The sequence below is a fragment of the Podarcis tiliguerta genome (genome assembly GCF_965153285.1).
Source record: "Podarcis tiliguerta genome assembly, chromosome: 17".
NCBI classification, from domain to species: domain Eukaryota; kingdom Metazoa; phylum Chordata; class Lepidosauria; order Squamata; family Lacertidae; genus Podarcis; species Podarcis tiliguerta.
In genome coordinates, this window is record NC_139550.1 from 34,976,489 (window position 1) to 34,989,464 (window position 12,976).

The window sequence follows — 12,976 nt, forward strand, 5'->3', positions numbered from 1 at the left end:
CAAGCAAAATAAGGAACCCAACCATCTAATTCATTTCGTCAGTCATAATTAAAAAGCTTCATCACAGCTTCCAAAATACAGTGGTTTCCAGAAGCTAGATTCTTTGCCCCAACCCATTTCCAATATATATATATACTGTATATTTAATAACATTCTCTTCAAAACAAATGCATTAGTTACAAGAGGCAATATTGTAGGTTTTCACTTTGCATAAGGCTTTATGATGGTTATTAAGTGCGACTTCAAGTACAAATTACATGGGCCTCTCCCATCCTCAATGAAAGCAAGTTCGATGGATGTGGAAAGGTGGGGAACAGTCATACAGCACACTGAGGTAATACAGAGTCTTTGTGCAGATAAATCCATTTTTTAAATGGTTTGTGTTTTACCACTTACTCATAAATGTGGCTAGAAAGCAGTTCTGCTGTAAAACCAAGACTTGTATCCCTTAGAAAACCACACTGAAGATAAGAAACTCGTCAGTGTTCTCTGCCACGATGCACTCACAATCAAGCCTTCAAAATAGTAAAAAGCTATAACAGGTTCTAATAAGACATCCAGAGACTTATGAGATACTATGCTGTGTTTTTCCAACCAGTACATCAACAGCAAGTTTGACAAGTCGAACCAATCTCCTGCCTGCTGAAGAATCTCTCAGCTGCTGTAAGAATATTTCAGTCTGGCAGTAAGAAGCAGCCAGTCATGGCTGGGTAGCATAAGAAATGTCAGTTATTGCTCTCTCTGCAATTCAAAGTACTGGGTGTTTTTTGTTTTAAGCAGGTAAGTGCCTGACTCTTACCCTCTGCCTTCAGACTTTCAGCAACTGCCACTTCTGTATTGAATTCAAGTCCAAGTCTATCCAGACAACTAAAGCAAAACTGGCAAGGAACTAGAAGAGGTATTTCCGGCAAGACTCTGTGCCACATTTACACTCAATGCGCATCCGCTTCTTTGGAGAGCCAGCCAGGCCTCCAACTAGGCCAAAATTAGAGTCCATTCTTGTGCTTTCTGCATTTACTGGGTCCACTGTGGGAGAGATAGGGAAGGTGGGAAATCAGCACTGGAACCAGAATATCTTCCATCATAGCAGACCTGTCACTGAATTTTATCTAGCGAATGCACCCTATACACAACAAGGCTACATACTGGCCAAAAGGCTAAACTCATAAAAGTTCCCTGTTCCTTTAAGCTCCTACCTATCACACAATTAAAAAGAAATGATATCAGAATTATCTTAGAATACTGTTGCTATGCTTTATTTGAAATGCGAGGAAATCTAACCAGAATTTTTTAATGGTTCAAAACATGATCTTCATTCTTAATCCCTGCCTCCCAGAATGAACAGGTCTCAATGCCCACCTAAATTTCTCAAGCACTCCCCTTCTTACCTTGCATGTTGTAGTCAAAGGTGAGTTCCTCACCAACACGGATAGGTCGAGTAGCAAAGAAGGCAATGCGTGGCAGCCTCTCATCCAAATTTTCAATGAAGACATTGTAAACCTGTAGGTTAGGGTTACACTGGAAGCAGAAAACAGGAGTAAGAGGGAAGTAAGACAAGCTCTACATTAAAAGTTATGTTAAAGACATGGCTCCCTCCCCACTGTGATCTACCCCACTCACACTATGGTTGACAAAATGTGAAATGTTGCCATAGTATGCGGCATCCACTGTGTATACATCTTCTACGTAATCAAGGTCAAAGAGGTATGTGGCACCCTGTCGATCATAGATCTGACCCCGTCGTTCAGCCTCCTCTGATGTGATTATCTGGGAGAGATGCAAAAAACAGTAAGCACTGCAAAAATGGGGCTACTGCATCTTTCTTAGTAATCTATTGAAAATATTCATCCAGATCTCACTTGTTCCCTAATTTCTGCCATCTCTATGCTGGGTAACCTTCTACACATGCTTAGTCTCATTTTTGGTTATCAGTTTAAATCAAAGTTCTAAGTTCTCAGAGAAGATATGATCATGGATAGAAAACCTTCTAAAGTCATTCCCATCATGGTACATTAATTTGCCAAAATGTTTTTCTTCCATGAATCTTTGATGTTCAAGATACTGAAAGTTGACTGCCTAATTATTTCAGTAAAGACTTAAAATCTTGACCATCCTTTATGGTATCTTCACCCATCTAAGCCTCTCTGTGACACAGGTATCCAGTAGGTGGCTCCAAAATGCCTCATTTCTGCAGCAAAACTCATTCTACAGGTTCTGCTACCCACATGTTTAAGAGTATCAGGCAGGATTCATACAATTATGGCCTTCTTGCTAATCAGCTGCATTCAGTGCTGTTTGTGTGCAAGTTGAATAGACTTCCACTCATGCAACAAGGCTCCCACTGGCCTCACAGTCCTCAAAATCTGCTCCTGAGAGTTCCTCAGTCCTCTGGAGCATATTTGAGGGCATGCAGGGCAGAGAAGAGAAGACCATAGACGTCTGGTCACACAATATCAGAAATTTTATAAATAAACACTGGGCAGAATCTATTTCCCAGTTTGATCAAATAAACCTTGAGGGGACTTATATGTAATTGCAATGATATACACACATGCATATTCACAAACCCAATATAGCAGCCCATAGTCCCCTGGTTGATGAATCAGTAAATCTGTGGTGTCAATATGTCATAGGATGATTTACTGAGCAAAATAATGTTGATGTTCTTAGCTTTTGGCACTATTCCCCAAAACTATTTAAATTGTATAAAAGATCTCTCACTTTAAAATGAGATACAGTGGTACCTCGGGTTAAGTACTTAATTTGTTCTGGAGGTCCGTTCTTAACCTGAAACTGTTCTTAACCTGAAGCACCACTTAAGCTAATGGGGCCTCCTGCTGCCGCTGTGCCGCCAGAGCACGGTTTCTGTTCTCATCCTGAAGCAAAGTTCTTAACCCAAGGTACTATTTCTGGGTTAGCAGAGTCTGTAACCTGAAGCGTATGTAACCCGAGGTACCACTGTACAGTTTATGACAAGGGCAGGGCTGGCAGGGACACAACTAAGATTTTAAGAAAATTTACCGGTTACATCAGATGAATGTTCTGAGTGTCAACCATAAAATCTATACAGTAAATGTTCCTTTCTTCCTGAATTTGTCCATCTACTTGTCCCACTTGAATTGGCAAGACCTACAGAAACCACCCACAGCCTTCCAGAGGCCAATAATGTAGAGATGGACATTGCACAACTTTCCCAGAGCCTAGTAAAATAGAGATCATCATACTGGGGGGGGGGGGGTTAATTCCAGGGATCTTCCTGATTTCATGCAATGTTGCCTTTTGTGAGCGGACCTCAGGAATGTAACTCCTGTGTAACTTTTGGGCCTACTGCATTTAAACTCCACAACTTTCATGTTTGAGAACCCCTCAGAATTCAGGGGTCAGCAAACTTTTTCATCAGGGGGCTGGTCCACTGTCCCTCAGATCTTGTGGTGGGCCAGACTATATTTGGGGGGGGGGGGGGGATGAACGAATTCCTATGCCCCACAAACAACCCAGAGATGCATTTTAAATAAAAGGACACATTCTACTCATGTAAAAACACACTGATTCCCAAACCGTCCGCAGGCCGGATTTAGAAGGCAATTGGGCCAGATCCGGCCCCCGGGCCTTAGTTTGCCTACCCATGCCTCAGATGGATCAGTCACAAAGAGCCTCACTATCCTTGTAATGTAACTGATATCCCCCTGTTATCAAATCTTGTCAACTGACCATATAAAGATAAATTTTATCACTTTGGAAAGTCAGTGCAAATATAACCGCTCCATCTTAGACTGGAGCCCATGCAATATAGCCGTCTATTTAATAATGCCCGGTTTGACTGGAATATTTCAAGTTCCTACCCTTGTCGTGTGTAAATATGCATAATACCTAGCCCTTTTAGAATTTTGGTGAAGAGTTGCTTCTGACTGACTGGAGCATTTCAGAAAATCAGAAAACATTACAGGTAGTTAAAATAAGTGATACCAGAGCAGAAAGAGAAAGAAAGAGAGAACGTAAGAGATATTTCCATTCTTTATAGTTTCAGGGGGTTTTTGTTTGGTGTTAGCAACAAGCGATAGGGATTATATTTTGATAAAATGAAATGTTTGTTGTTTATTCCCAATATACTGTTATGTTTTATGTGTATTGTTTTTAATGTATTAACTGAATTATTATTATTATTATTATTATTATTATTATTATTATTATTATTATTATCAGACACTAATAAATCCAACTAAGTTTAATGGGGTTTACTCCTCGGTAAGTGGTTATGATTGAAACCTAAGTATCTCTGCCTCTTTGATGAGTCTGAAGTAAATATTTCTACCTGAAGCTCACTGCTGGAGCATGTCACGTACAAACATGGTGTTACTGCTTCACATCTTATAGAATGGAAAACAGGCCAACCCAGCTTCAATTTTTCTTTCCTCCTGTACCCTGGATCACAACTAAACTTCTGGTCCATGCCTGCTCATCCTACCTCTCCTACATACTCCATGACAAAGCTGTTCTTGCGGATCTTCTCCAGTGTGCGCACACCCCAGCCACGTCCATTATCTGTCCGGAAAATGCAAAGATCGTAACGAATGCCTTTCTGCACCACACGGTTAGAGCAGTCAATCCCACAGCTGCAGCGAGAATTGCACTCATAGATGGGCATGCCAGCCTTGATCTTCACTTGGCCAAACTCATTATACGCAAATTTATGGTGTGAAGCACCAGGACAACAACCTCCTGCTGCTTCTGAAAAACAGTCCAAGCACTCGCAACCCACAGCCACCTGGTTGAGAGTGATGCCCTCCCCGACCTTGTACTCATTAATGTAGACAAAGTCCCGGGGAGGCCCTTCCAAGTCCACCTCATTCTCTACCACAATGCATCCCTTGTGGTTGCGCTTGGCATTGAGTTCATATTCCCAATGCTGCAAAGCCCGCCGCTGTTTGGCCTTCTGCACTAGGTAGTTGGAGATGCCTTGGTCAAGCAAGCGTGTATTCTTTCTGAGCTTGCTTCCTCGTCGAATCAATGCCTGCTCTAGGTCCCGGTGGAACTGTTTGAGTATACTGATACAGCGCAGGTTCTTTCTGGGCTCCCAAGTGTTCTGTGACTCAGGGTAGCCCCGCCACTTCACCAGGTAGTATTCCTCATCCTGAGTAAAAGGTAACCATGCACAGTGTCAGCTTAAAACATGACAATTCTCTTCCCAGAACTGAAAACAAACCCCAGAAAATAAGCTCTCCCAATAACCCCTTCTCCTCTAACCTACTAAAACCCAGAGTAAAGGACAAAACCCAGGTATCTCATGCAAAATTAAGCAACTCTGCAACATTCTCTCTTAACAGCTTCAGTCCTGTAAACTATGGGCCACCAATCAAAGGAAAGGGAGATTATCTGGATCAGTAATGCCTGGTTAAAAGTATAAAGAGCAGAATGAGGGATGAAGGAGTGCCAACTAACACCAAATCTCAATGTACAAACACTTAACTGAGAGCTAGGGAAAACAGACGCAAGGTTGTATAAAAGGTGTTGCTAAAGTTGCAAGAGGGCCCAAGTAACTCACCCGAGCTTTCTTGTAGTCACAGAGATACTCTACTTCAAAATCACAGAGGTTTTTTCTGGTAATACCCAAACCAGGGCAGCAAACTTTCTGCAAACGGCAGAGATCCTGGAGGTGGGACCAAGTTGATTTGCAACAAACAGTGCAGGCTATGGAAGATAAGGCAGATATACATTAGAATAACTGTATATTTTCCTTTAACAAAAAGTGGTAATATACTTTTCTGGCTAGCTCGATCATTGTTTTTAGGATCATAAGGAAAAGGGAAATCTCAGAATGTTAAGTCTTACACACATTTCTGATGTTTGCTGCCACAGAGGGCAAGAACTCTAAAATTTGTGCAATGCATCCTAGAAGGTACAGATTTAATTTCCCACCTCTGTTCCCATTCCAGTATTAAACATACCACATTCCAACCATAATTCCTTGCCTTGTTTCACTTTCACATCTGAGGTTCGCTTGTTCTTTTGCAAACCTATTTGCATATAGTGATGAATCTTAAAACAGGTCGAAAGTTATCACATCATGTGACTACTCAATGTATTTAATTCAACTAAATGCCCTGAATACCAACCCACAGCAAAACATGGCAATGTAACAGAATACTTGTGCTGCAAGGCCTCATACATTTTTGTGATAGCTCTATCATAATTCTTGCTCTCATCCCTATCTTCTAACAACCACTGAACAGACCTGTGTCCTAGTTGCTTATCCTTAGATAGCTAAGCAACATACTTACATAAAACTATGTCAAATGTTATGTCCCAAGCAAAACATTTTCTGTGTGGCAGCATTTCTAACCAGTTCAGGTCTAGGGAAATTACTAAAACACTTCACTGTTCTAAGAGTTAAAAACCTTCTTCTGGTCTCCAGCTTCTATTTGTTGATGGTCCATTTGCTGTCATTATTATTATAATTTATAAAGCATCAAAATTGCTAGGTGCTGTACAGAAATAACACAGCCCTTGCCTTCAGACTTACAATCTAAAAATAAACTTGACACACTGGGGGTGAGGGAATTTATTTTTTCTAATGAACAGTGGCATACCTGATTCTCCTCCACCTCCTCATTTAATTCCTACAACCCTGTGAAGTAGGTTAGGCTGACAGACAGTGACTGGCCCAGGGTCACCAAGTGAACTTCAGGGCCAAGTGAGGATTCAAACCCTGGTCTCCCAGAGTCCTAGTCTGACACTTTAGCCATTACACCACACTGACTCTGAAAGGAGAATCAAGCCAAGGTGAATAGGTATTAAAACATGCAAATGAGAGTTTTCAACCCACTTTCCCATGCAGTGTCTAGCTGATGGAAGAGTTCAAGAAGGTAGTAAAGTCAGAGAACCTTTCCCATGCAAAACAGATGCTCTACCATTAAACTACAGCCCTTCCCTCAAGTCCTCATTGTTTCTCTCTTCTTATTAGACCCAAGGTATCTTTAAATGGTGTTTCCGTGCGCTGCTCTGGTTCGCCAGAAGCGGCTTAGTCATGCTGGCCACATGACCCGGAAGCTGTACGCCGGCTCCCTTGGCCAATAAAGCAAGATGAGCGCCGCAACCCCAGAGTCGGCCACGACTGGACCTAATGGTCAGGGGTCCCTTTATCTTTACCATCTTTAACATAAATAAGCAATTCTCCCTTCTGTTCAAAATATGTTAACAAACTCCTGGAAGGCACCATAGCTCAATGGCACAGCACCAGCTTTACATGCAGAAGATTCCATATTCAGTCCTTGCCTGGCATTTCCAGGTACAGCTGAACAAGTTCTCTATGTGAGACCCTGAAGAGCTACTGTCAATCTATATATAGGTAACACTAAGTTAGGGTAACCAGTGGTTGAACTCATAAGGCATCTTTGTATGTTCACGCAATCATTTCAGTGGATTTTCTTGGGGGCATTTGAGTATAAATTCCCCATTCTGGGGCTTTGATCAACAAAATCCAATGTGGACAGAAATTAAGATGCTTTGTAAAGTCTCTAGGAAACTAGTTTGTTCAAACAGCTTGCCTTTCACCTGCAAGATCCTTGTTCTTTTCAAGCCTATAAAGCTGATAGCACTAGATGCAAGGTGAACACCAAATGGGTCAAAGATCTGGAGTTTTGTGATTAGCACACCGCCATCAGCCTCAAACCTTTGGCATCAGGCAGACTATGATGCAACAAAAACAGATTGCAAGGACAATCACAGTTGCATTTTGAAGAATTAATTGGTAGGTGGAGGTTATCATAAACTTGCCATAAAATCCATTTATTTATTAGATTTATATACTGCCCATCATACGATCTTAGAGTTGTTCACACGATAAAAACATGTAAATAACTAAAACAAAACAGCAAAACAATGACCCCCACTTCCCTACTGTACCCTGAAGGCAAGATTAACGTAAGCATACTGAAGTGGAAGCGACATGAAGATCATTTCTTTCAGTAATCTCTCATTATGATGAGAGATCCCCCACTCACTATTCTGAACAACTTAAAAAAAATGCAAGAGTGCACTGCACTAAGAACACATGCACAGTTTTACATAAATAGGTTACAGGGATTGCCAAATCAGAATTGTACTGTCATCTTAAATTTATGAGGAAGACCTACTTAGGAAACTAAAGTTCTTGTGAGTGTTTTAATCAAACTGGGTTATTACTTTTCCACCAAAAAGTGGGAGTATATCTATACAATCATTGCTGCAATTATTAAGAAAACCAGAGTAACCAATGCCTTTTCTCTGGCTTCTGGCTCATGTAAACTCTCTGAAGTTTCTCCGCCAGGTATCAAGCTCACTGCTTCCTCCTGCTCCTTGACAGGAAGGTATCGGGATGGGGGGGGGCTTCAAAACTGCACGCCCAGGGTAATGTCCCCCCGAAACAGGGCCGGTCACTCTTAGCCCAGGGGTTTCCCAGCTGCTTCCCCGTCTCCACCTGCTGCCAATCTCCCGACTTCCGCACACCAAGTTCGCCTAAGTGGCTGAGCTGGCTGTCTCTCTCAGGAGTCTGACAGGCCAAGGGTCCGAAAGCAAGGCAGCCTTTTGTCAGGAGCCCAACCTTGTGCCATTTCCTACCCCAAAACCGAGAGGCCTAAATGAAACCTAAGCCTAAATGTTTAAAGGCGTTCAGGGCGGCAAGAGTTTTTCAGAAGGAAGGAAGCACATGGCGAAAACACAAGGCGGGGAGCGGGAGGCACACCGACACACAACACACACACACAAATAGGGAGAGGACGGTTGGCAGAAACAAATGACGGGGGGGGGGCACGACCACAACGGGGGCAAAGCTCCTTTGCCCACGAAAGTCGGAAGGGCAGGCCGGCGTTTTGGTCCTGGGGGGCGTTTTGGTCCTGGGGGGCTTCTGCCTCTCGGCAAGCGAGACCCCCCACATTCCCCTCACGGCTCCCGTTCTCCCTCTCCCCACGCGCGCCGCCGCCGCCGCCTCCTTCCTCCTCCTTTCCCGCCCTCAGCGCGAGGCGGCCGCCCTACGGCCCCCGAGCCGCTTACGCCGCCTCTCGCGCGCTCTCCCCGCCCCCGTAACGGTCGCCCGCGGCCGCCTCAGAGGGGTGGGGGTGGGGGGTGTGCCGGGGGCTCCCGTCCTCGCGCCGCCCCCTCGCCCCCCACCTCCGCGACCGAACGCCCGGCTGCCGAGCGCCGCTTCTGCCCGCGCGGTTCTCTCCATCGCCGCCGGCGCCGCCTCACGCGCCCAGCCCGAAGCTGCGCCTCCTCCTGTCTCGCTCGCTCTCGCCCGTTTTCCCTCTCACCTTTTAAATTTTCCGCCATCTTGCGCTCTTCTTTTTTTTTCCCCCCTTCCAACTCCGCTCCAGCCACTGAGGCCGCCGGAAACTTTTTTCGTCTCTCGCGGGGAGCGCGAGAGGGTCGGCGCGGCGGAGGCGGCGCCAGAGAGTCGCTGGCGGCTCCTCGGAGCCATCCGCGCGCGGCCCAATGGCGAGCCCCGCTGAGCTCTGCAGGTCCCGCCCAGCGCCGCCCGCGACCAATGGCCGCTCGCCTCTCCGGCAGCCTCAGTCGGCCTCGGAGTTAGTGGCCGCCTTGAGCCCCGTCAGGGAAAAGGCGGCGCGTCAGTTGGGACCGTCACTTGGGAAGACAGGCGGACTAATGCCCGTGTACTGGAAGAAGCAAAGGAAGCAATGATTCTTCAACATCAACTTTGTTGGACTGGTCATGTTGCCCAATTGTCGTCTTCCAAAGCAACTCCTCTATTCCGAACTTAAAAATGGAAAGTGTAATGCTGGTGGTCAACAAAAGAAGTTTAAAGACTGTCTCAAGCAAAGCTGTCAACTTTCAGATTTGAAAATGAAGGATCAGCAGCCTCACCTGTCCCTGAGACAGTCTACGGGATATCTAACAATCCGGGATAGCAGTGGGAAACGGCGCTGGAATAAGGGAATTTCCCGCCAAAAAGGGAAGGTTGACAGCTATGGTCTCAAGGCAAATCTAAAAAAATGTTGTATAAACACCAACAATTCGGAAACACTGTGAGCGCTCCAATTGGAGAACAGCCTTTACTAAAGGTGTCATGGGCATTGAAGACACTCAAACGCAGGACGCAAGGGAGAAACGTGCTAAGAGGAAGGCACGCTTGGCAAATCCACACCGTGGTCAACTCCCGCCCAGAAACCTATGTCCCCACTGTGGAAGGATGTGTGGATCCAGAGTTGGCCTCCACAGTCACTTATGGACTCATTGTTAGAACCGTGTTTATGGAAGACAATCTTACTTGGCTATGAGGATCGCCAAAGAAGAAGAAGACAGAATGACCACTTAGGAATTAGTACCATGTTCTTCCTCCTCACCTCCCTGAACAGAGCACAGCAACACACACCACATACACCTGCTCATGTAACTAAGGTCTTATTTTATGTAAACATAAAAAAAAGTTTCTGCAACATCCCAATCAAACTGACCTCTATGGAATTCCTGCATCTTCACCACAGGTAAAATATAGAGGGTAAAATGTGCCTCATTTCTGCCCTTGCCTAACAACCAGACACAAGATTTTCTCTGGGGCAGAGAAAGTGGGAAAGGGCAGCGTTATTTATTTCTCGGCACCTAGCAACTTGCGCATTTTAATCCACACTCCCAATACATATATTTTTTATATATAAATGAATCCGGGTCATATGCCGAGTCCAGGCAATGGCCATGCTCCTAAGTAATACGGCAATGCTCCTATTTACTTATTTAACACACATAACTGGCTTTTTGTTGGAATACTACTGCCTCTTCACAAACGGAAGATGAAGTCGTTTCCTATAGAGAACACTGTTCTACCTAAAAAGAGGATTTATAGAAACCATGGTTATTGATTCCTTCGGCAGCTTTAGGTCAGGAGATGTTGGCAGGATCTCATAGGTACATTACACCTAAGAATCTAGAGAATCCAGTCCTTGGCCATTTGGGGTGTGCGAAGAAGCCACAGTTGCTCAAGTATCTGTAATGCAATCCCATGCAGGTTTCCTCACATCTAAGTGCCGCTGTGTTCAGTGATTTGAGTGTTTATGCCTAGTATTGCAACCACAACAGGCTTGCGAAACATTGCAGTTTGATTTCCCAATTCTATCCCATCTCTTCTGGCATTTCTAAAAATCTGACTTCTCCCATCTTGGTCTCATGATTGCCCAGGGCCTGTATATAAATGCCTGGCAGTGAACCATTCTGCCATTAAACATTTTGCCCTTGAACTGCTGTCAGTACTCTTCAGGACCACACTGTCCTCTTTGCCCTAATTTCACAGTGCCTACCTTTATCTGCTCTCTGTTCTGCCCCTACTGGCTGCTATCTGCAATATTGTGTGGCTATCTTTAGTATTTAGTCTGAGAGCTGCACATTATCCTATCCTGAACTGCATGAATGTGTTACTTAATGCTCGCCAGGGTTTATCTAGATCAGGGGTGGCCATCTCCCAACAGACTGCGATCTACTCACAAAGTTAAAAACTGGCAGTGATCTACCCTCTTTTAGGGAGGGGGAAAGCCACATTTTTTGGGGGGTACAAGGCAAAGATGTTGAGCTTTTTTTAGGGAAGCCAAACTTGTTGAGCTTATTTGGGGGGAGCCAGTGATCTACCAGTGATCTACCGGTAACTCACGATATACCTGTTGGACGTGCCTGATCTAGATTCTAGAATGGGTACACCATACCTGCCACCAGATAGACCAAAATGGAAGTCTTGTAGTAAATTAGCCTTCTATAAGACTGAGGCAAGCATCTTCCAAAGATTCTGATATAACGACCTTAAAAGATAACCGTGCTTTACAATCTGAAATGCACAACCTATGACTTCAAAAATAGTGCAAAGGAAAAACCAGTGATAGTGAAAACAAGGGCTACATTTGTACATTTGTCACAATACAGTAATATGTTTTGAATGCGTTATAAACATGCAACACCAGATGGCGCCAGAGAGCAAAAAGGAATTTTAATTGATTTTTACATAGGCTATTCCTTGTTATGATTTAATTCCTGACTTATTTATAGCATTTTTAACCTGTGTCTAGATCCATCCCAGCTCAGAGTCAGGCAACCATTTGGTTTCTTTAACAGGCTTGTTGCTGCAGAAGATACAGTTGCGTCTTCTGCAAAAGATCTGTTCTTCCCTGCTGTGGTATAATTAGGGTGGGTGTGTTTTTAGCCGGAACTCAGTTCCAGCATCTCTCAGGTGGGTGCCATTGCCATTATAAGAGAACAAGAGAGGTGTTCGTGGTGAGTTCTAGCACCTCTTTTCCTAGAAAAATAGCACTGGGAATAATAATAATAATAATAATAATAATAATAATGGTGTCCTGCTTGCATCCAGGACGGTGCTGCAGTTGCACCCTCAGTAATGTACTAAGATCCAGGATGTCAAGATTCTTGGCTACATGGTGTTCAACAATTATCCCCTCTCCCTGTTCAAATAAGGTTGTGGATTCTACATACTTGGGGGATATCCTGGGTTGTATCCAGTAATCCACTCACCTTGCACAGCAAGAGGGCTTTCTCTTCCTTCCCTCCGTGTGCCCCCAAAATCTGTTCCAGACAGCTCTCCAAGTCTGGAGCTGATTTTGCAAATGCACAGGAGGCTGCAGGGGAGAAGAGGAGAAAGTCTAGTAAAAAATGAACAGTAGTTACCACCCCTGGGTATACAGAAGTAACTAAGTTTCTGAAAAGAAATAAAATTACATTTTAAAAACTTGAATGGAAACCTTTGACTTTACTTAATTACTCTGTTCATAGCTGTTGAGACTGTAAAAAGAAAAAAAGGATCTAAAGAAACAAGAAAGACTGTGGGCCAAACTAGACATAACACAATGTGCCACTTTAAAACATGTTACAGTTTTTAAATACATATATATTATAGGCACATAGGTGGGTGTCAATTTTAATAGGAACTGCAGCACGGGGAGTGGAAGGAGATTTAGCCCTTCTTTCCCTAGTTACAATCCTGACCAAATTT

The 12,976-nt window shown here is 44.0% G+C and overlaps 1 protein-coding gene across 1 annotated transcript; it reads right to left on the reverse strand.

Moving 5' to 3' along the window:
• Nucleotides 1-198: 198 nt before the first annotated feature.
• On the reverse strand, nucleotides 199-9,435 carry SUV39H1 (SUV39H1 histone lysine methyltransferase). The gene is made up of 6 exons (XM_083420366.1): nucleotides 9,285-9,435; nucleotides 5,543-5,688; nucleotides 4,466-5,131; nucleotides 1,621-1,767; nucleotides 1,389-1,518; nucleotides 199-1,026 (listed from the first exon to the last, which is right to left on the reverse strand). The coding sequence occupies exons 1-6, from the start codon at nucleotides 9,301-9,303 to the stop codon at nucleotides 890-892; spliced, it is 1,245 nt and encodes a 414-aa protein (XP_083276492.1). The 5' UTR covers nucleotides 9,304-9,435; the 3' UTR covers nucleotides 199-889.
• Nucleotides 9,436-12,976: the final 3,541 nt, after the last annotated feature.

Bases quoted from the DNA above. Each gene is read 5' to 3' on its own strand.
- SUV39H1 (XM_083420366.1), bottom strand. The intron at 1,768-4,465 runs GTAGGATGAGCA...CATCTCTCCCAG, and splicing joins TCATGGAGTATGTAGGAGAG to ATAATCACATCAGAGGAGGC. The intron at 1,519-1,620 runs GTGAGTGGGGTA...TTCTGCTTCCAG, and splicing joins CACATTTTGTCAACCATAGT to TGTAACCCTAACCTACAGGT.